This window comes from Syzygium oleosum, unplaced genomic scaffold (assembly GCF_021117445.2).
Source record: "Syzygium oleosum isolate NSW1041296 unplaced genomic scaffold, Sole_v2.1 Sole_v2.02, whole genome shotgun sequence".
In the NCBI taxonomy this organism is placed as follows: Eukaryota; Viridiplantae; Streptophyta; class Magnoliopsida; order Myrtales; family Myrtaceae; genus Syzygium; species Syzygium oleosum.
In genome coordinates this window covers 3,877,877-3,901,866 of record NW_026607486.1, presented here as the reverse complement: position 1 = coordinate 3,901,866, position 23,990 = coordinate 3,877,877, and the positions used below count along the sequence as shown (strand labels likewise).

The following is a 23,990-nucleotide window of genomic DNA, read 5'->3' as shown; positions in this document are numbered from 1 at the left end:
TCTTGAACAGAAATAGAGAAACAGAATGGTTATCATTCGCAACCTTAGTAACCCCTCTATTTGAATTTTGTAGTCAAATTCTGGCCAATCGGGACTACATTACAATTCGGACTCTCTTGATAACTTAGGTCGGCCTATCTACAAAGTTAATTGTGCACGTGAAAATGTCACCCAATCGGGAAAAAAGGACGATAAAAAAATAATGATGTGTTTTTCAATGTGAAAAATCAATATTAATACATAAAATGACACAAATGATCCATTCTCAATGTGCAATGTGATCCTTGAATTTTTTATTTATTCAATGTAGTCCCTGAAGTGTAGCTCAATATGCAATGTGGTCCCTGAAGTTTATATTTGTTAAATTGGGTCTCTAGACTTTTGGTAAATATTCATTTTAGTCCCAAACTATATGAAAATGTTCGATGTTGTCCTTGAACTTGAATTAATGGAAGGAAAACATTAAACATATTCATATAGTTCATGGACCACATTGAACATTAGGCCAAAGTTCATAAACCAATTGAACAAATTAAAAATTTAGGGATTACATTGCACATTTTGCCAAAATTCAGGAACCATTTGTGTCATTATTCCATATTAATAAGATAGATTTCGAGTTCCACAGGCTATGAATGCCACGAGATCGAATTTTGTATCTTTTGAATCAATCTCCACAAAATGGGAAAATGACACAAACAGTCCCTGAACTTTGGCCCAATGTGCAATGTGGTCCCTGAACTTTTAATTTGTTCAATGTAATCCCTCAACTTTAACCTAATGTGCAATGTGGTCCTTGAACTTTTAATTTATTCAATATCATCTATGAACTTTTGGTACATGTTTAATTTAGTCCCTAAACTATATGAAAATGTTCAATGCAGTCCTTCCATTAATTCAAGTTCGGGGACCACATTGAACATTTTCTTATGGTTCAGGGACTACATTGAACATGTACCAAAAGTCCAGGGACCACATTGAACAAATTAAAAATTCAGGGACTACTTGAACATTAGGTTAAAGTTCAGGGATTATATTGAATAAATTAAAAGTTCAAGGACTAAATTGCACATTGGGCCAAAGTTTAGGGATTGTTTGTGTCATTATCCCACACAAAATTGATTTATCGTAGAGCGACATTCAATGGTTTCCTTCCCCTTATTCCTTCTTTTCATTTTTTTGGGTAACAAAAGGATCTGTATAACTAGCAAATTAAAAATTGAGCCCGCTATTTTCATCCCTACGGGATGAGTAAGGGTGCGCATGAATACCATTCTGTGCTCGGGAACTATTTCTGAACATAAATGATTTTTTTTTATTCTGTGCCCGGAAACAATTTCTGAGTATTTGAAGGCGTTTGATAAACTGTCCAAAATTTCTATTCCTAGAGTAGAAAAGAACAGAATGCGTTTGGTAACTACACAAAATTTCTGTTCCCAAATAATATTTTAATAATATTTTGAATTGTTAAATTTTTTTTTTCTTTCTACCATTTTCTTCTTTGGCCATGGCCGGTCGCCGGCGACCGGCCACAGCCCAGGGCCGGCGAGGGAGTCACGGCCCTCACCGGCCGCCGGCGGAGGCGAGGGTCGCCTCGCCGCCCGGGCGAGGCGGCCTCGCCTAAACGGCGAGGCTCGGCCTCGCCCGATCTGACGAGGCCGAGCCTCGCTGTCGCGACCCACGGCGAGGTCGACCTCGCCCGGGTCGCGACGGCGAGGCTCGGCCGCGCAGATCCGGGCAAGGGCGACCCTTGCCTCCGCTGGTGGCCGGCGAGGGTCGTGACGCCCTCGCCGGCCCTGGGTCAGGCGTGCTGCCGCCGCCCGGCCACGGCTGCGTGTCGGCGGCCGGCCCAGCCCAGGGAAGAACAACACAAAAATAAGAAAAGAAAAAGAAGAAAAAAAACTGATTCTCAAAATTGTGCCGAGAAACAATAAGCAACTTTTTTTTACTTCTTGTTTCTCTTCCAAAACTGTTTCTCGGCACAAATTTTCGAAAAAATGTGCCCGGGAACAAAAAGTTTACCAAACACATTTCTGTTCCCAAACTATTTCTGGGAACAAAAGAACAGAAATTTTCACTGTTTGGCACGTTGCCAAATGGGCCCTAAATGTAAGGAATAGGATCAATTGATTCATATTTAGCCAAAGAAAGATCAATTGACGTGGAAATAGGGCAATGAATCTATTGGTAAAGAAAGTCACTCGTTTTAATGCCCTTGGCCCTTTGGGGGTCGGGGACGATCCCGGCTAAATCGGAGATCATGACACGGCACTTCGTGATTGCTTCCATCACCCGTGCAATTGGAGATTCTTGCGTGTAAGTAGTATGCTATGCATATGATTAGGTTAGCCCATGTTGATTGGTGGATTAGGTTATAAAATTAGGATAATTATTCCTTCACCTGCCGTATAAAACCTTTTCTTACGCGTTTACGTTGGATGGGTGACGTTTGAATTCATGGAATCCATCGTTTGAATTCTCACATGCTGAATAAGTGCTCCCCTGGTTGGAGCGACCTTTCGGCAGGATTAGGGAAATGAGGCGGTTCAATTGAGTACGTAACACAATATAATTATATCGCAGGGTCCGATTGGAATGCTCGTGACCTGATATTTTCGAAAGAATGTACGCTTTTGTTCTTGGGGGGAAAAAGATCTCCAAATTCACAACGTGAATAAACAGGTTAAGGAAAATTGGGTGAAGTCGGTAAACACATGCTCCGCAAATTTAGAAGTGATTGATTGGATTTTCATAAGATAAGTAACTTTCTCGATTTTGAGAAATCAGTTGACTCGACGAATTTGTCGCGCTAAAGTAGCGAGAATTCAATATCAGACTACAGTCCCCGAGGCGTGATCAAGGGGCTAGGGTCTCGATGCCGACCCGATAATGACCCGACTTCGGCGTGTCAAGGCTGGACATTGATCGGGTTACCTAACCGGTCGGGTCGGGTTCCCAGATATTATTTGAAGGTAACAAGAAAAGAGGAAAGATCTTTGTGGGCCACCCACCACGTCGGTGGCCATCCCTTTTTTTCTTATCCCAGGATAGGAACCACGAATAAAGAAAGCATCATTCCTCAGTTGGACGTGATGCAATCGAACGGCCGATGTACGTCCACGATCCTCTTTCCGCTGTTCCTCCGCGCGCGCGCGCCATCATGACTTCCCCGCATGTGGTCGCAACACGTGGCAGACAAACTGGGTGGGACCCAACCTCCCTCTCTCTTTCACCGGAGGATCAAAAAAGAAAAAAGAAAAAAAGGAGATTTTTTTTTTTTTGTTTTTTGAAGAGCTAGCCATGCGGATGAGAGACTTTCCACTTTAGTCTTGACCGAAATCGAAAAAAAATGGACCGTGTGGGACTCAGTCCATCATTACGTCAATACACTAAATCGCATCACATGATCGATGTAAATGTATCGTGCTTTGTTTTTTTGTGAAATTACGTGTTAATTCATATGGTCTTGCGAAATTCGATTGATCAAGTAATACGTAAAATCAGGAAAAAAAAAATGTTAGAAAAGTTTTAAATTTATTACATTTGTGTCAATCTAATTCTAAACCTTTTGTATTTGCTGACATGGATGCCAACTGATTTACGTTATGGGTAATTTTAATTATTAATTATTTAATATTTTGTTATTATTATTATTATTTTCCTTTCTTCTTCCTTTTGCCAGTGACCAGTCATAGGCAATGGCTAGCCACCGGCCATGGCCTGGCGGGCTTGCCTCGCTCGGGCGAGGGTTGCCTTCGCCCGCCACAGGCGAGGGCGAGCCCTAGCGAGGGTTCCCCTTGCCAGATTTAGCGAGGCCAACTCTTGCTGAGGCTTGCCTTCGCCAAGCGAGGCCAGCCCACCTAGCCATGGCCGGTGGTCGGTCACTAGCAGAAGGAAAAAGAAAGGGAAAAAAAAAAGACAGGCAAAAAAACCATAAAAAAATAATTAAAAAATCGAAAAAATGTTACTAAAAATTGTCCATGCTACGTAAATCGGTTGGCGTCCATGTCAGCAATATCCAGTCAAAATTAACCAGAATAACTGAATTGACATCAGATCAAAATATTTAAGATTAAATTGACACGATTAAAAGGCGTAGACTATATCGGCATGAATGTGATAAGTTGATGGCTTTTCTGACACTTTTCCTAGCGAGACCGAGTCTAGAAGAGCGTCACTGTTTTTATTTTTTTTAGTGCTCTCCCACGCTCCTTTCGCGTACGATATAAGATTCGAAACCCTTTTTTTTTTTTGGGGGGAGGAAGGAGAAGGGAGAATGGGGCCCCACAAAAGATTTAGAAAATATTGCCCGCCGGGCCCGCCGGGGCCAATCCCCCCAAACTTTATTTGTTTCATGTCCCCTTTCACTATGATCACACAGAGATTCACTTCGTGCCAAATACACATCCGATGATTCTAATGTCTTTTTGCATATTGTTTGTGGTCGGACGGTCCGGTGGTGGCCCCCACCCATTCCCCCCCTTTTCAGCACTCAAAGTCTTGATAATTTTGCGGGAGTCACGCAAGGGTTGTTTACCCACAATTAGGGTTTAAGTCTTTTCTCATGCCTTTGATCGTTTCTTTTGGCAAATTCAGGCTGGTGGGGGTGGAGGAATTTGCTTTTTCTCCCATCTCTTCTTTTGTTCTTTTGGGAAGGTAAATGGGGGGGGCCTCTTCAATGCGGTCTTCGTTAAGCCGGTTCGGATCGATCTTTTGTCGCGTATAGAGATTCAGTAAAGTGGCCGAAGAGATCTCGAAATTTAATTGATGACGCGAAGGCGGTAATAAGATCGGATGTTTGGTCAGTTCCCCATCCGATCGATCGGCGAAATTAGTATGTGAGCTGATTCGATATCAGGATATCTGGTCATTACATTTAAATGTAATAGTTCATCATAGAAAGAGATAATGATATTGAGGTCTTCTTTATGCCGTTTCGGGTCGTCTTTGTCTTGTATAGAAACTCGGTAAAGTGGCCATGCGAAACTTTATCGGAAGAGATCTCAAAAGTTAATTGAGGAGGTGTAAGGCGATGGTTAAATCCAATATTTATTAGTTGTCGATATAATCGATTGGTGAAATTAGTATATAGGCTTATTCAATAACAAGAATTTTAACCATTGCATTTAAAATAACAATACACATAAAAGGAAAATCATAGATTTATATGTATTATATACCGTGATTTGTCAGTACATTAATGTAAATGCCTCTAATTTCTGCACAAGTAACAATGATATTCAGGTCTTCATTAAGCCATTTCAGATCGTCTTTGTCGTGTATAAAGATTCGGCAAAGTGGTCAAGTGAAACCTTATCAAAAGAGATATCAAAGATAATCGAGGAGATGAAGGCAATAATTAAATCCGATATTTGATTAGCCGTCCATCTGATCGATCGGTGAAGCTCGTTCAATAATAAGATATCCAGTCATCACATCTAAAAATACCTGTACAAGTGAAAAATCATAGAATTTCATATATTTTGTACCGTGATTTCAGATTTGTCTGTACGTTGAGGTGAGCGCATCTAATTTTGGCATAAGTAATAATGTTATTGAACACCATTCATGAATTTCCGAGAATGGAAAGTGGCCATATCAGAAAATAGAATAGAAAGTGCAAAGTGGGACTGCCTAACATTAAGCAATTTAAACTGTGGTCAGACAGTATGGTCAAGGAACGAGATATTATAAGATCTATACTTGACCAATAGATCCGATAGGTCACCATCCAATAATTACGTAAGCCACCAAGAATCTCATAGCCGCTTGGTTTTGGTGGCTAGACATTTAAACCATATCTAAATGAGTAGCTTACCTTACTTGAAATTTTCCCTTGATCTTAGTAAATGAAAGAGAGATAGTGAATGAAATTCTTATCTCACATATCTTTCTTAGTTTTCATTAGAGAAAGATGAAAGTTCAAGCTTTTACATAAGAGATTTCAGTCAACATGAAGTTGGAATTTCAGCTTTTAAATGGTGGTCACAAACACTTCACGAGCTTATACACAAGGAGTGGATCGAACCCCAGACCTAGTACTCTCTGGCCCCACTCCCCCGATCTCTTTACCAGTAGGGCCGCATGCGTGTTGGCGGACAGTATTTGAAAACTGGTTCCTAGAAAGCTTCAAGGTGTCACTATTTCAACCTTTCCTTTGTATTGGCACGCCTATGCATTTATAGGACATCATCATACAACTACAATAAGACATGTATACGCTTACATGAACAAGAATCTTGATCTCAAAATCGCATGTGTGGAAAAGAATATCACAATTGTTCGTATGCGCTACCGAACTATCTCAAAAGAATTGAAAAACCCTAAAAACTACTTGTAACAACCAAAATGCCTTCTAAGATTCTCCCACAGAAGCATATGCATAGATAACCCATTTAAACAAATCTATAGCTAATTCTTTTTGTTCTCTGTAACTATCAGAAACTTTTGTTTTGCTGTTTAACACTTTTCTATTGTTTTGCATAATTGCATGTCGAACCTTTTTCTGCACTTGTTGAAATACAATAATCATAACGAGTTTGCATGTGGGGTTGGAGCTAGAAAAAGATAATTTCTTTAGGAAAAAGAAGGCATTGCCCAACCTCTATTCATTCCACAACAGGTGCAACGTCTGAACTGTATCCATCAGTTGGAACCAATTTTCCTAGCCCAGTTTTAGCAAAGCAGAAGCAGATTTGAGGAGATTTACTTCATAATTATCGACCCCACCTCCAAAACTGAAAACTAATCTAACTTCAATAACTAGATTCCCACGAGAAATATAAAAGGATTTATGTAGTACACAAAAACAGCTGGTTTGCTTTCTGAAATAACTTTCAAAGTAGACAAAACATACATTCAGGTTGGTCCGAGTTTATCAATTTTTGCAGTGTCACAACAACGAGAAGTTCAATAGCGGACCTTGAAATTAGGTAAGTGAGTTGAGCACGCTTGCTTAAGTTTTCAAAGTCTCTTATCCGAATCTACTCGTGAAATTCAAAACCTTTTTTTCTTAAAGACCAACCCGGCCACATTCCAATTATGACAAAAGTGGGAATAAAGATCTTGGGATTTTCCTTGGCAATCAAACAAAATCCAATCCAACGAGAGGAGAGAGAGAGATATCACAAGTGGTTGTACCAAAAGGGGGACTTAAGAGGGAGAGAATCTAGCGAGGGAGATCACAAGCAGAAAAGAAAAGCACAGACCACTCCCGCAACAAATAGTTGCTTCTCATGCGGAACAACCCCGCACACGATCACCACCACCACCCTCTCTCTCTCTCTCTCTCTCTCTCTCAGTGACCAATGGTCCTGATCAACACGAACTGCAAATTCTAAGAGACCCTCCTTGGAGTTTCAACCTCCTTTGGTTTTGCGATTTAACTCATCAGTAAGACATCTATATGGAGCTAACATCAGATGTTGAATCAGATGTTGAAGACACCCAACAGCAACAGCAGCTACATGAAGGAGTAGGAGGAGGAGGAGGAGGAGGAGGAGGAGGAGATAAGAAGCAAGAAGGAGAAGTAGGGCAGCATTTCCACGTGCTAGCAGTGGACGACAGCCACGTGGACAGGAAGCTCTTGGAGAGGCTCCTCAAGGACTCATCCTACGAAGGTGATCATCAACAACCTAGGATATCGAATAATCTCAGTTTCCACAACTTGTGGCATCTTTTTTTTCCTTTTGTTTTAAAGAATTTTATAAGATCCTTAAATATTTATGTCTGTGTGTCTGCAAATGGCAGTGACATGTGTGGATTCTGGGGACAAGGCGTTGAAGTATCTGGGCTTGCTTGATGATCCCAGCAATTTACATGCCCAGGATGGGTTTGATAATTCCAGTGCTGTTGCTTCTGGTTCTTCTTCTCTGTTGCAGCCATCACTACAAGAGGTGAGATTAATTGAATCCAAAGACTCTCTCTCTCTCTCTCTCTCTCTCTCTCTCTCTCTCTCTCTCTCTCCAGTTACATGCAGTAGAAAGGACACACCTGAGCTCAACTCCTTAGGCCATGTCGTTTTTCCAGGTCTTTGTCTGGCGGGTATCTTGTATAAGTCACACCGTCAGTTACTGGGTTAAATCTATTAGAATGAGTTGATGAAAAACTACGCCAACAAGTGGATAAAGTAGAACAATGGTTATTGACAATGTTCATAAGATGGGAACTTCTATTAACTGGTTTCAATCTTATGCACGCTAAAAAGTTTTTACTAGCATAATTTTCTTACAAAACTATAATATTTGCCTCAGTTAAAAGTAACGAATTTCATTCTGTTCATGTCGGCAAAGAGAATTATTTCGACATGCTAATCTAAGACTTCTCATTTACATCTGATCAATTGTCCAATGTACCCAAATTCTGTGACTGTGAAGGGCCCAAACCTTAAACACATTATTGTATGCATACATTGGATTATCAATTTTCACATGCGATTCTCGTCAAACATTGGGCTCGGTGGCATAGGGACCAGGCTCGTGATGCGTTATTCACCTAGCAAAAGAAAAATTACTCGTGCCTACATGTATGGACTTTAGACTTTTTTTATCCTTTGCTCTTGTAGACTCTTCTTTCTCTTTACATGTACACTATAGGAAAACATATACCTAATTCCTCTCATTACACCGATTAAGTATTCATCACATGCGCATGTCATCCAGAAGTTTTTGTCGCTTTGCTTTATTCACAGTTTGACACGTGGAAGCGTGATCATGATTCATGATTCTGATCTATATGCGCAGGGGACAAAAGTCAACTTGATCATGACGGACTACTGTATGCCCGGGATGAGCGGCTATGATTTGCTTAGACGAGTCAAGGTCAAACCACTTAATCACCCGTCTTCAATCTCTCTCTCTCGCTCTGCGTCTCTCTTGCTTGCTCAGTTGTTTGAATTTGAGAAGGAAATGTGCAATTGTCAATAGCATTTCCTCCGTGCTTGCAACTGATTGATGATTAAGTAGGGATGATGAATTAAAAAGAGGGGACGGGGGAAAAAATAAGCACGAAAATTAGAATTCATGGATAGACTTTTAGCTAAAAATCTCGGGTACTTCCTCAGGGATCTTACTGGAAAGATGTGCCGGTTGTGGTCATGTCATCAGAGAATGTGCCTTCAAGAATCCACATGTGAGTTGCTTTCTGCTGTGAAAAGCAAAAGTCTTTCTTTAGCATAGTAATACTTTACAATTTTGTCAAAGATCTTGTTAATCACAGGTGCTTGGAAGGAGGAGCAGATGAGTTCCTGTTGAAACCAGTCCAGCTAGCAGATCTAGAGAAGCTTCAGCCGTACATTTTGAAGTCTCTTACTAACCCTTGTGAAGACATCAAAGGTGACAGCATAGACCATAGTGAAGATGAGAAGATCAAGAAGAGTGACCACAAAGATGACAACACCAACAAGTGCAACGCTAATACCAATAATGTTGCCAAGAGGAAGGCAATGTCCGCTGAGCCAACCGATACAAGACCCAAAATCAAAGGATTGGCAGTGGTATAATAATAACCAAGAGCTAATCGGTGGATCGAAAATGCGCCGTGTGTCCTCGTAGGGATGTTTGCCAGTGCGAAACTCCTCTAGACTAATCGCATCCCATATCTTTACTTGTTCATTACATATGTTCCTTTTTATTATTATGTTCATGAGAGGAAAGGAAAGGAAAGATATGTTCAGTGATAAAAGTCTCTGCAATGGAAAGCCTAATGTTTCTGATCAGAAAGGGATAATCATTTTGCTGTTTCCCTTCTATTTTCACTTTGTTATTAAGATATTGCCATTTGGTAATTAAATCCAATAGGTAGACTCTACTTAGGGACAAGGTTTTCGTATACCGTAGTGAACTGAAATGATCATTTGTATCTAACCATTGTCATTAGTGAGTTACTAAAGTTCGATTATGACTTAACTGGAAGAGAAATTACTAGGAAGGATCGGGCGGCTGTTCTTAAAGTTTTCGACACACGAAGTCATGAAAGCAAAAGGCCAATTCCATGTTATATACATGATCCGGAACATCAGTAAAGAATATGCTAACTATATCTGTATCGATTACTATTTGTTCGGGAAAAGAACACTAAAAGTATCATAACTTTCGTACGGCACTCACTTTAATGCCAAAGTTTTTCGTCGGATTACTTAAGTGCCAAATCGGAGAATAAATGATTATTTAAGTGCTTTAGGCGATAAATTCTGACCAAAAATCCTATGTGGATTTTTTTAATTAAATGATTATTCATACATGGCTTTTTTTTTTATTAAAAAAACAAGTCCAACGTGGATTATGATGTGGCTGGACTCTTCATAAACGATGTCTATGGTTGTCCACTTTCGTTCACTCTCGCTCAATCACCGGTCACTCTGCTCGTGATTATAATCCTCTCTCATTCAATTGCTCAATTGGCGTGCAAAATTAGGGCTCAAATCTGGAGGGAAATTAGGGCTCGGTGCTTTTGGAGGAAAAATTAGAGCTCGATTTTGGAGGGAAAAAAATAGGGCTTGGTGCTAGAGGGAGGAATATCGCAAAGGAAAATGTGAGTGATTTATTGTGTTTGGTAAGTGTGTTGTTATTTTCTGTCCACTAAATGACAAATTCAGTCATTATTTATTCGATTTGGTGCGATTGTGAGGACCTCATGTGAAGTTGTCGTCCGTTCTATATTGTGATCCCAAAACCTTTTTTTATTTTTTTGTCTTGGGTGTAGAATCAACATTGTGAGAGTGGTTGTTGCAAAGAAGAAGATTTATGCGACCAATAGGCCATATCAATAACCTGCAGTTCCGGTTCCGGTTCCACTTAGAGTGAGTGTTAGGATTGTGAATCAAACAAAAAATCCATTGAAAGGAAAAGGAACTGAGGGAGTTCTCGAGTTAAGCGATTGGGGGTGCTAGCTATGGTTTTGTTATTAGGGGTGCTGCATACGATTGTGTTTTTGGAAGAGATATTTAGATTGACTGATGGGGATTGTTATGTATTTATCTAGATTTTGGTTGGTTTTGGTATGTTATTGTTTGTTGAATGATTGACTGATGGATATTTAGTCAATCTGAATGTAAAGAAGCACTTGAATGAAAAGGCAACGGTGTTTTTGTCTATGCTTTTGGAAGTTCCAGTTTTTCGTTTTGCTTTGGCTGGTGATGCATATGGTTGTTATGTTTTGTCCATATTTTGGCTAGTATGCTGAACTTATTCAAAACAAATATTGGTGCAATCTTGTGCTTGGCAGCACCAGCATGTCTGGCATTGCACCGGCGAGTCTAGTGCAGTGTTGTGCTTGCACGGGCACTTGTTTATGCTGCTGGTGCTAGCATAAAAACTGCACTAGCAAGTTTGGTACAATCTTGTGCTTGGCGCAGTCTCATGCTGTTGGTGCAAGCACAAAACTGCACCAGCACGTCTGGTTTTGCACAGCAAGTCTGGTGCAGTGTTGTGCTTGCACCAACATTTGTTTGTGCAGCTTGGCAAGCACAAAACTGTACCAGAAAGTCTGATACAATGCTGTGCTTGCACCAGCATTTGTTAGTGCTGTTAGTGCAAGCACAAAACTGCACTAGCAAGTTTGGTTATGCACTAGCTAGTCTGGAAAGTGTTGTGCTTGCACCGGCACTTGTTTGTGCTGTTGGTGCAAGCACAACACTACACCAGCAAGCCTGGTGCAGTTTTGTGCTAGCACCGACACTTGTTTGTGCTGCTGGTGCAAGCACAACATTGCACCAGCAAGTAGTTCTCATGCTTCTTTGCAAGTCAGTAGTAGAATCGTTTTAAAAAATGAAACCAACTCATCACTTTTTAAAAAGTTAAAGACTATGAGTGATCGTTTTAACAATTGGCACTCAAGTGATCACTTTTAACAAATATTGGCACTCAAAACAATCACTTGTGAACTTGTGACACAGGTATTGTCCTTCAATCCCATGCACAGAATAGCCAAAACTTGCCACAAAAAACTCAACCATTGATGCTTAACCGACCGTTTCATCAGAAATTGCAGCACGAAACTTAATGGAAAGTCATCATCCACCACATTGACCACATAAGAGCCATTCTACCTCCGACACACAATTGCAAAAAACACCCGTGGATGAATGTTTGCTTTGCTTGACCAACAATTTCTGGATATAAGAGTTAACCAACAATTGCAACATTATAGAAAGTTCCAGCAAACTCGTTGAAGCTCGTTTGGTAGGCTAAGTTTATTTTACATTTGAGCAACAAAGTTCATTGTGGTTCTCCGCCTACTTCCCTAAGTTTGTTGTGGTTCTCGACCTCTCGGTGGCCGCCATCTCGATCCTCATGCTGCTGGCTGAAGTCACGAATCGGCATGCTTGCCGCCACATGATTACAATGGCACTTGAAACCTCACCCTCTCGATGAAGGATTTGGGCTCTCAATCTACATTGTGGACACGATGCTTGTGTTCATCCCCTTTGCTATGTTTTACTACGAGGGAACGAGGACAATTGGTTTTAATTAGGGTTTTGGAGTGGTGTTCTCTGCTGAGTGCTTTCTCTGTGTTATGTGGCTCTTGATTGGAGTTTCAGTTGCAGCAAATTGCTTGGTCCGAATTTATTAAAATATTGACGTTGGCGTTTAGGGCTACTAACACTGACTGGGCACGCGCAACGAGCCACGTGGGTATGGGAAATTTATTAAAATATTGACACGTGTGTTTTTTGACATCTAAAATCAGAGTTCGCACTTATGTGATTTTTTTTTTTTTTTAAATAGCATTTCGGTGATCTGACGAAAAATTTTGGCTCGAAAGTGAGCTCCGTATGAAAGTTATAACATTCCTAGTGTCCTTTTTTCCTTTTTGTCCGTTACAAAACATAAGTATATCGAGGATGTGAATCCATGGTGATTAGGAGCTGCTGTGAACAGTACTGACTACTTACCCTCCTTCTCCCTAGGAGTTTTAGGTAGAGTAGGAAAATGCCCTTTCATGAGTGGTCTATTTCTTAGTTGCTCCGTTAGGTAGGAATGAGTGGAATTTTAACTCTTGAAACAAGATAAATTCAAACAAACAGTTGAGAGGTACTCAGTCATGGAAAATGGTTAAAAGGATCCTAAATTTATTGTACTTGTACTAATTCAGTCATAAATACTAATATTTTTAGATTTTATCAATTGAGTCCATCCTGCTAAGTTTGATCGGTAATCATTAACGTGGACGTCAACCGTTTTGCTTGACATGGCCAACATTGATCGGCGATTACGTTGACATTTTTAAATAATATTTTAATATTTTTCAAAATTTATTATTAATTTTTTTTCTTTTTTTCTTTTCTTCTCTTTTCCTTCTTTACTCTTTTCTTTTTTTTCTTTCCTTTTCTCTTCTCTTCTATTTTTTTTCTTTCTTTTTTCTTTTTCCCTATATAGGCCCTTGCCGGGCCTTGTCGATGGCCGTTGACCTTCGTCAGCCTCAGGCAAGGGACGCCCGGGCTTGAGCTGGCAAGGCTTGAGCTGGCTGGCATTGCTGGCAGTGAGGGCCGCCCAAGGCCGGATGAGGGAAAAAGGGAAGAAAAAAAAAAGAAAAGAAGAGAAAAGAAAAAAAAGTAAAGAAGGAAAAGAGAAGAAAAGAAAAAAAGAGAGAGAAAATAACGATAATAAATTCGAAAAGATATTATTAAAAATTCACGTCATTGCCGGCCATTGCACATAGGACATGTGGCGTGCACGTCAGTAATTTCTGGCCAAGATTGGTCAGATGACTTAATTGGCAAAACGTGAAAATGTTAAGAATTCAATTTGCATAATTAAAAGGCTTAAAACTGAATTGGCAAAAGTGCAATATATCTTAGATTTTTTGGACAATTTTTCCCTTGCACAGGCAACCCCCGACTTTGCAATGTAGTCCCTCTACTGAAACTGGATTACATCTATATTTACTATTGCAACTCAGCCCCTACCTATCACCGCTGTCTCTCTTGTGCAGCGGCTTTTTCTCGGACACTCTCCGAAGAAGCCACTACCGTCGCTATTGCAGTGGTATTGTTCGGCAAATTTTAACGGACCCTGTTTGTTTCCCCACTGCTGCTGCAGATGTATCATTCGGAAACAGGCTCAAGCATTGACCTACGATGGAGTTTTGCGCTTGCTCAAGCATTAGTTCAAGGTGACTCCGTTCAAATGCAGTGCGGGAGCAGCATCGCCTCTGACGACAGTATGATCCCGAAAATCCTCAACCTCGAGAGCGCAACAGCTCGACTCATGACCTAAACAAGAATCTTCAAGTGAATCGCGCAAGCTATCGTCCTATGAACGTGGAGATGTAGTTTCATTTCTACGAAGCTGGAGAATCATTGATGGCCTCTGAAGTATGATTCGTCCCAAACTCCTCCGACGTTCTGAGACATGGCATCGAAGTAGTTCTAGGGATTTGGATGGTGAAGCTAAATCATTTGTGATACCTATTATCATTATGCTATAACCTAAAGGTAAAACATACATAATCCTTTCCCTTTTTTTCTGTTGTACCTGTATCATTCCGTTTGCACTCAGCTGAGCAATAATGAATCTACCAGTAATCCACATGATTCATAGACAGGAAAAGAGATCAAATGACAGAAGAACGGAGATATTGAGTATTGAGAGCAGCACAAATCGTTCATTGACGCGTACGAGTGCAAACTATGAAGAAGCAATACGAGGATGGAAAATTATAAAGGATGAATTCCGTTCCCCTACGACTGAAAATTTACACGTCAATGGAATGTTGCAGTAACCAAAAAAAGAAAATGCAGCCAAATAATATATGTAACAGGACTCAAAAGATTCACATCACCAAGAGAAAAGCCTCGGGTGAGTCAGAGAGACAATTGGGTAGTCGTGCGGCGAATGTTTTGACAAGGATGAAATACATTGGTCAAAATTGAGCATATCCACACCCATGTCCAGCAACGAATTCCCATCCATATGCTGGAAGTTCATTCCTAGACTACAAAATACATCCACCGCACCAACAATGAATCAACAAAAGAATGAATTACTGTACAGAGTTCCTCTGCTACCTAACTAATAGACTAATAAGACAGTCTAGGAGAATCGGGAGCTAGAGAGATCAATATCTAACACAAGATTTCTTCTAGACACTGTCGCTAGCGACTGTATATCACTTATATGCTGCCTATCCTCTTTTACCTTAACTAATCTTAACCCGTCTCCCCTCCGGTCGCATAATCATGGTCAAGGCAGCCGCACGGTGATTACTGTACATATAGCAGGCAGGATTTCTTGTTCCCGAGGAAAATATTGCCGAGTGAAACATGAACTCTTAAACAAGCTTTGAAAGCCTGACCTGTTCATAGCCTTTCAAAACCTCTGAAGTGAAATGCCCCAAAGTTTCAAAAATTGGAACCAGACCTGCTTGCAGACTATTCGAAGCTGCATCATTAACTGAGTTCATCGTCGCTTTATGCCTAGCTCTCTCTTCCTCCAACTTCTTTCTCATTGAATCCAAGTCAACCTTTAGATCATCCAAATGCGAAACACCACTTTCAGATGGAAACTTCGACACTGCAGTTTTTTCAGAGAATGTATCCTGATCGTGCTCTAGCTTTCCTCTTTCCATGCGTAAGGTTCTTAGCTGCTTCTCAAAATCCTTAGAAATTCGTTCTGCTCTGGTCCTTTGGCGTTGTTCCTCATCCTGTCTTTCCCATAACTCGTGGATTCTTGAAGCAAAATCACACATCGCATGGTTTACCCTCTTTTGTGAAGTTCTTTCCATTGATTGGGACCAATCATTGCAAATAACAAAAATCGCCGGAGCCCCCATTCTGCTCGGCGAAAAAGGGGCAACTCCATCTGCAGTTTCTTCAGGTTTACTGTCAATGCACCTCAGAAGCCACCCATTCAAAGATTCGACGTATGATTTCTGAGCATTTACCCACTGGTTAAAGCAGCTGCACCAATTTAGAAGCTCTATCTCAAGTTCCACGGTGGCTCTCAAACTGGACTCTCCTCGGGAACCGGTGTTCACCTTGAGAACACGAACTTTGCTTTCCATTATGGCTTGGAACTGTTTTTGGTGGCATTTCAGCATGGACCTCCACATCCCAATTAATCTGAAAAAGGTATGTCTTCTGTTAATCGTACATAAAAGGTGCTGTTAACTCTTTATTCTGCCAGTGTAGTACAAGTCATTCAGAAGTTCATTTGTTTTTTTATTTTTTGCATTCATGCCTAAGGAAGACAAATAAAAGCAAGCAGGCCTTGGAGCATTTCTCGAGCTTCAGCTATCAGACAGCTAGTTTTCCATTCTGAGATTTGTCATCAAACAGAATTGAAGGTGGAATGCACAATGGTTTACAAAAGAAGGTGTAAGTTTAAAAAGTTTCGCCAACTATATCACAGAGTAAACTAACCTCTAGACAAAGATGAGTCATCAGAATTCTTGAATGAAAAATATTTCAATGAAATGATTCTCTCAAACGATAAATATTAATTAATTTCACACAGCCTCTGGAACACCATTCAATCTTAGACAAACAAATGCAGAAATGACCAAATACATTTGACTTGGCAGGAAGCAGGCTGACCATCAACAAAAGGCTTTATCAATTTAAGCAAAAATCCATGACCGCTAATTTAGTCCAGGATGTACCATCCCACAGCTGAAAATTCAAATGACAGCATCAGCAGCCCCCACCACCACCAAACAAAAAAAAAAATATGAAAAGGGAAAAGAAACAAGAAAGGTAGAAAAGAGAACAGTCTAATGGCTTTGGTCTGTTAAAGAACAAGCAAGATATCCGCACATTCTGTTTCCAAGCTCGTTTTAACCTATAATCATCCCCGTAACAGAGAAAAGTGAAAAAATCCCACAATGCAGAGATGAAATCGGAACTGATAAGATAATTGCATGCCTAAAACTCCCATCCACCCAAAAAAAGAAAAAAGGACCCACCACAAAAAGATTAATGCCATTTAAAATCCTTTAAAAGACACTAGGCAAATTATGATATTTGGGGTTTCCAATTAAAACCTACATAAAAAAAGAGAAGACATACCCACGAATCAATTCAGTCAATTGGGGCTGCAACTCTTCATCCCTCAATTTGTGTATCCTGCTTGATATTGCATCCACTGTTCTGATGCAAACATCAATTTTGGTATGCAACTTTCTTATTGAAGCCTGAGTAGCATCTATCTTACTAGATTCAGCTCCACGATCATCAAGAATTTTTAGTTTCTTGCACTTCTCTTGATAAGCAACCCGTAGCTTTTCTTCATCCTAATTCAAAAAGGCCCATGTCATAAGAATTCTAGAGAAACCAAGGAAGTTGTAAGGTGACGAAGCAGAGTAACAACATATCAATCCCAATTTGACGTACTACTAGTTCCCAGGCAAAGTAACATTAAACCAGAAGAAAAAAAATGAGATGAGGGGGCTGCGAAATCTCGAATGATTAAAGCCGTTTTGATAGCAATTATTTGAAGAGCTCTTATAAAGCCTTCCGCATCAAACAAATGGGGCAGTAGAACGCCTACAGTTAAAAAAAAAAAAAGAGCTCAGGACTTTCCTTGGTATTCCAAGTTCATGTTTACAATGATAAAAATGTTATCATTAACGGGTGTCTACTGGCTATAGAGCTTTCGATGGTATAAACAAATAGATTCATATGTTCATGGATCACTTGAATTGCACACCATCCTCTCACAAAAAGCTTTCTGTGGCATGTCTATGAAACGTGCAGCAAACTTATTCATGAATTCTCATCAGAGGAGAGAAACCAGATGCAGTCCATTGTGAATGATATCCATACCTTAACTTCTTTATATAGCTTCTTCTCCCATGCATAAAGTTTATCAAGCGTTGATGAAATGGTCCCTGAGTCCAAGTTGAAGTCCTTGGCAGCATCCCCAACATATGCTCGTGCCATTTTCATTCTCCTTGAACTTACTCGTGCCGATATCTTCGATGGAGAGTGTGAAGATAGCATGGAAGGTGCCACCAGATACATAATTCTCGAAAAGATCGCTGTCAAACACAAGCATAAGTTTCGATCATGCAGTAAGTGAACAGAGTATCAGTAAAGCCACATAAAACTGGATCTACCGAATAAAACAGCTTGAGGATATCACAGCTTTCCTCGAAATGTAAAAAGGATAAGAAGTTTCTACCTTTGAGTAGGGTTCCTTTAGACTCATATGGCAACCTTCCCACCTGAAGCAATGCAGCCACCTCCTTGCCGTAGCCAGAGGCAGACTCAAATTCTTCCTTGATATCTCTTACAACATCCTGAAGGTCCCTCGTACCATGGGCTGACAAAGTGGTTAAGCTACTCTGCTTGGAAGAATCGACATCCGGTGTGGCGGTCTCCTCCACTTCAAAACTGACTCCCTTCTTCCTGGAATAATCCTCCGGAGAGCTTTGGGACACAATAGTATCAGAACTACTAGTCTTAGCCTTGTTTTTCGGGATGAATCCCGAGCTTTTGTGATCAGGGGAAGGTATTTCTTTCATACTCTCCTCAACCCTTTGAGATGGAATCTCTCTGGAAATCTCCTCCCTCTTCTGTGGCGGCACTACTCTTGAAGTACCTTCGCCAAAATTCCTATTTCGATTTGTTTCCTCACCGAATTTCTTCCTCCCCTTGTGAATGCCCTTCGCCATCTCAGTCTCAGTTTCATCTTCCAAATCCGGAATCCCCTCCCTCTCCCTCACCTCCTTCGAATCTGGGCTGCTTGTGGTCGATCCATACCCATAATTTCCCTTCGGATAATAAGACGCATAGCCACTATCATACGTCTCAAAAACATTCAAATAATCCCAAGGAGATACACCGGGAGGAGAAGGAGGAGGAGCGGGAGGTGGCTGCTGCTGCTGCTGCTGCTGCTCCGGCTTCTCTCTATCATTGCCATAAGCACTATCCGGTGGTCCCATGGATGGATAACCATAAAAGCCACCATTCCCATAACCGGGGTAATTCTTCGAATACCCATACCCGGAATCCGGCCATTGTGCATTCTCCCTCCTCACGGAGTACTTCTCCGGCTCTTCAAAAACCACCGATTTCATAGGAGTGGGCGCCTTTTTCATGTAATAGACACGAGTCTGCGAATCGCTCTGCTCTGCTCTCATATTCCAGTCGTCCCCTTCCCCTGGCGGATAACCGTAAGGAGCAGGGTACGGATACGTGTACTGACCGGGCTGCGGATATGGGTACTGATCGGGCTGCGGATATGGGTATGGGTAACTATAACCATAAGGATTTGTAGAGGAAGCGCCAGGATCAGGGCCGACTTCCTCTTCTCCCCCGGGGCTCTCGCGTATGTGAATGTGCCCGGAAGTGGTGCTCCCTTCAGAATCAGAACCGGAACCGGACGACAAATGCAGGTGAGAATCGCCTTCCTCGGGCGGCGAATTACGCGAACCCGAGTGAGAAATCGAAGCAGAAGAGGACGAGATTTTGGCCCTGTCCGAAGGCTTCCCGCGTTTCCGCTCTTCCGAAGGCAATGTGAGCACGGGCGAGCCGGGAGAAGAGCCCGAATTGCTCGTCCCGATGACGACCTCTTCGTCCACGAACTTCCGCAGCGCCTCGCCGACGGAGGCCAGCGAGTGGAAGTAGGAGACGTGGGCCTCCGCGAGGGCGTACCGGTGGTACGACGCCGCCCTGATCAGCTCCTTCCGCTCCCTGCACAGCGTCACGAGATGGAGGTCGTCGATCTTGGAACCCCCGCACCCCATAGCCACCGCCACGCGAGCCCCGATCCGCTGCGCTCCACCACGGCGATCCCCGCCTCCGCCCCGGTCATCGTGCCCGTCCCTGCGCGCGCCGGAACGACAATCGAACAAGGGTCAGGGAAAGCATAGCGAGCCGCATCGCAGTGAAGGGGGGGAGGGGAAGCTGACGACGCAATGGCGCAGCGCCCGAATCAACAAAAACCCTAGCGAGAGAGCGAGCGCGCGCGCGCGCGAGCGAGAGAGACAGATGGAAGCAGAGCGCCTCTCGTCACCGCGCGTACGGACACATTTATGCACATACGGACATCCACATCATCACGCCTAAATAGTGCTTTTCCCTCCCTCCCGACCTAGCGACGCGGCATCGATCAAAGCAGTTAATGCCCCGATTTGACAGAAGCAAAGGAAAACACTTCTTCTATGGACATGACACAGAGAGAGAGAGAGAGAGAGAGAGAGAGAGAGAAAGCGAGGGAGAGAAGGGGGGAGAATCCAGAAGAGAGAGACTGGACGGAGACAGGGAATCTGACCGTTGAAGCCGCGAGGATCGAATGCTGACCGTCCATGCAGAGAGAGAGAGAGAGAGACTGATCGCGGTCGGGACACCCAATTTGAATAATGCCGCAAGCAGCAGCAGCAGCAGCAGCAACGAATGGAAGCTCCCGGTCCTGACCGACGCTGCTTTGGCTTCCGCTGAACGAGAACGGGGGGGGGGGGGGGACGGGATGTGTGCGCTTAGGGACCTACGACTACGAGGGGCCTCATTCAAATCATCCAGCCGTGGAGACGGTGTGGGGCGACAGCGAGATTAAAGAAAGCCGTGGAGATCCGCGAAGCTCCAGATCTGGTCTCCCCCCCCCTCCGCCACCTCCCCTTCCCTTCCCTCCTTTCGTTTCTCTTTCCCCAGGTCGCGGCCTTCCGTCGATCTCTTCCTCTTCCCCCCCACCACCACCTTCCTTTTTCTTCTGCCTCCTCTCTCGGACGACGCGGCAAGGGAACCCACCCGAGATAAGGAAACCTAAGGAAAAAATATAAAAAAAGAAGAAGAAATTATTACGCGCTATCTTTTTCCCTTTCCCCCTTCTGAAGAGATGGCGAGAGTTTTGCAAGGAGGAGGGCAGAAAGCTCGTGGAACCCCACCCCCCCCCCTCGGTAACGGGCGCGACGAGTCATTATTTATTTATTTATTATTATTGACCCTTTTATTTTTTAATGTTGCGATTTCTTCGTGTATTCCTTCCACTTGCCAGGGCACGCGGTCTCCCCCTTCGGGGGCAGCTATATTCGCTGAAATCGAGGTCGCCATCTCTGCCCACGTGTCCCCCCCCCCCCCCGAAGCCCCTAAGCCCCTCTGACGTTGGATGCCATCTCGAAACCTCGAGGGAATATTGTCATTCCATTATTTTAGAGCTTTTCTCCATCAATGAAATAATAATATTTAAAAAAAAAATAATTATAGATCGTCACAAATCTGGACTCTTCTAACTATACATACCTACCCGGACCCCGAAAAAAAAAAAAAAAACTACACATACCTTTCTTCTTTTTGTTTTATTTTTCACTGGAAAAGAAAAACGGGAATGTTTAATTTCCAGTCGCCCGTTTAAGAGAAGGGAATTCCTCGCACGTTAGGTGGAACCACATTTTGGGTTTTAGCTATCGGGAGAGCGCAATTTTGTGGCATTAACGTTAAGCGAAGTCGTCAAGCAACGTGAGGACCTCGGATGGTGGTGGTGGTGGTGATGCGAACTCCCGTGCTTCCTTTTGACTCGTGTCTTGAATTTCGGTGCCCACGAGGAATTTCGCGCGTTTCTAATGTTATATTCACGCGAAATCACAATATTTGTTGGACTTGTTTTTCGCCTACTTAAACCTAAGCTCGTACCTTTCTGTCTTAATCTCGCTCCTGGTGCTTGCACGCAATAAGGCTATCATCTATTCACCCGAAATTAGGGCTGAGGTCGTACCGAGTTTCGATGAACGGCCAAACATATACGAACGAGGTCTCGTGTAAATTTTACGTCGCAGGATGAATTTGCAACGGAATGATTCGTCGCGGGTTCTTTACTATCGAGATCAGAGTGCCGGGAAAAAAGAGAGGGTTTGCACGTGACCATGGAGCACGTATTGTCTACGTTAGATTGATCTTTGGGGGGTTATCAATAGCACTAAAGTGGAAAGGTTCTTATTCTATGCGATTAATTAAAGAAAAGAAAGGAGAAAAAAAGGACAGCAAGCACGTAGAGCTTGGTGAACTTGTTTAAGTAATTGCGCACTTTTACCCCTCTTCACGTGTCCGAGATTTGCAATTAATTTTCCGAGGATAATAATAATAATAATAATAATCATCAGTAGGATTTTGGTAACAGTGCAGAGTGAAGTGTGGTCGTGAGCTCCACTTAGCCTGCCGGATCAAAGCGCGGCGTTCATTCGTTCATTTCTTTAATCCGGCTCACCAATCCGACTGCCGATCTCATCGCGCCGATCTCCGACACGGGGAGATCACGAGGTCATTGCTTCGAACGGGCATAACCAACCGATCGAATTGAAACGAGATTGAGGGCGGTATCTCTCGCTCCTCCGAGCAATTTTCCCGGGGTCGCGGGCGATGAAACCCTACTCGACGCATTCGAACGGGACAGGGCGGGCCACGTCGGCATCAACAAAGGGAGGAAGGAAGGAACAAACGGAAAGGGAGGTTGAGCCGCTAGAGCTTTTTAGCGTGAGGGGGTGTAGAAAGGAGAATTCATGCTTTGATGGGGATGGTTTGGTGAGCGGAACAACAAACGCAAAATGCAAATGATGACGACGTGCGTGCACGCCTGCCCTCCTTCGAGTTCCGGGGGGGTCGCCGTCGTCCTCCTCCTCCCATCACGCGCTTTTAACCGCTGCCTTTTCACTTCGCCGTCGCAGGCGCCCCCGCCCACACTTTTACCTTTTTTTATAAAAAAAAAAATTAGGATATAAACTATCAAAAACCCTAAATTAACCTTTTTCGTAACACATATACTCTAAACTTTTCATGTGACACATAAAATCCCAAACTTATATTTACGTAACACATTCACACTTCATCAAGATTTTGTCAATGAGAACGGTTAAAAAGATGCCTAGATGGCGCCAAAAAGCAAACGGTGTTAATTTGCCACTCACGTGGCTTCAGTGAAATAGAAACCATGTTGTTTTTGCTAAAAAAATCATATAATGAATATTGACGGAGGGTAAATGTATCACATAGGTATAAGTTTTTTTATTTTTTATGTCAAAAAAATTAAGGACGAATGTGTCACGATTGGCATCATTTGGAATTTTTCGTGATTTTTTATCCCGAATTTTTCTGTGATTAACTAAAACGGAATTTTTACTTTATCGCTCGCTTTTTTTTTACGAACAATTGCAATGGGCTTCGTTCTTTTCATTAAACTCAAAGCTGCTGGTCGATAATGATTACGTGAAATCAATTCATCCTTTCTTCTTAAGGTGAGAGTGGATATACGTGCATGCCGAAACTACCTCGGATCGCGTTCTTCGGTCTCGTTGCGAAGGGATGCGCATCTTTTGTGTTGATTAGACTAAGCGATCTTAATTTCCAATGATGGCAATAGAAATTTGTCACGGGAGGTCTAAATTTGAGGTGATGGGCGCGGCGGAGAAACCCTAGCCGTCGCGGGCTGCGGCAGCTGAGTACCCATCGGACTCCTCAACGAGCTTCGCGGCTGGCTTGTGAACATGCTCGCCTCCTGATCGAATGATTAGCCCCCCCCACCACCACAAGCCAAAATGATCGTGAGAACTTAGAAAAGCAAGGGGAAAGGGCGAAAGGGGATGCATGTGGTTAAAGAATGAGAAAGGCATTAAAAGATTAGTTTGACTTGGGAAAAGGACGTGAACAAGGCGAAAAAAAACACAAAAGGTGGGTGCGGTCGTTCGTTAAGCAGATCTTCAGTTTTTGCTTCGGAGGCCAATGGGGTTAAAAGCTTGATTTTCTCTTCTTCTTCTTTTTGGGAATTTTGGGTGGAGTTTCCAAAAGATGGTTATCTTTTAAAGTCGGGGCCGGTTCGGACCACCCACTCGAGCCATCCGGACCCACATTACGGCCCGTCAATCAGCCCCCATATCCACTAATTACGGGGCCCCGCTTTCTTTTTTTTTTTTTTTTAATATGCTATACTTTAACTCTCTACTCACTTTCAGACTTTTGCTCTGCCTCTTTGCAGAGCTTGAGAATCGAAACTCACATCTGAAATTATACGTCCCCACCCTTAGCCCCCGAGAGGGTGCGGAATTGAACTCCACACTTTCGTATT

The 23,990-nt window shown here is 42.5% G+C and overlaps 2 protein-coding genes across 3 annotated transcripts; one reads left to right on the top strand and one right to left on the bottom strand.

Moving 5' to 3' along the window:
• Positions 1-7,134: 7,134 nt before the first annotated feature.
• On the top strand, positions 7,135-9,719 carry LOC115663138 (two-component response regulator ORR9-like). Its single transcript, XM_030585182.2, has 5 exons — positions 7,135-7,619; positions 7,750-7,895; positions 8,742-8,819; positions 9,062-9,129; positions 9,217-9,719. Exons 1-5 carry the CDS (start codon positions 7,406-7,408, stop codon positions 9,497-9,499), a joined length of 789 nt encoding a protein of 262 aa, XP_030441042.1. The 5' UTR covers positions 7,135-7,405; the 3' UTR covers positions 9,500-9,719.
• Positions 9,720-14,799: 5,080 nt separating this feature from the next.
• Positions 14,800-20,303, bottom strand: LOC115666325 (nitrate regulatory gene2 protein). Of its 2 annotated transcripts, XM_030588071.2 has the most exons (5): positions 20,214-20,303; positions 18,120-19,765; positions 17,762-17,976; positions 17,006-17,229; positions 14,800-16,060 (listed from the first exon to the last, which is right to left on the bottom strand). In XM_030588071.2, the coding sequence occupies exons 2-5, from the start codon at positions 19,684-19,686 to the stop codon at positions 15,271-15,273; spliced, it is 2,796 nt and encodes a 931-aa protein (XP_030443931.1). In that variant the 5' UTR covers positions 19,687-19,765; positions 20,214-20,303; the 3' UTR covers positions 14,800-15,270. The 2 variants fall into 2 exon arrangements, with proteins under 2 accessions (XP_030443931.1, XP_030443935.1); XM_030588075.2 differs by lacking the exon at positions 20,214-20,303 and having other exon boundaries at positions 18,120-19,909.
• Between the last annotated feature and the right edge of the window lie 3,687 nt (positions 20,304-23,990).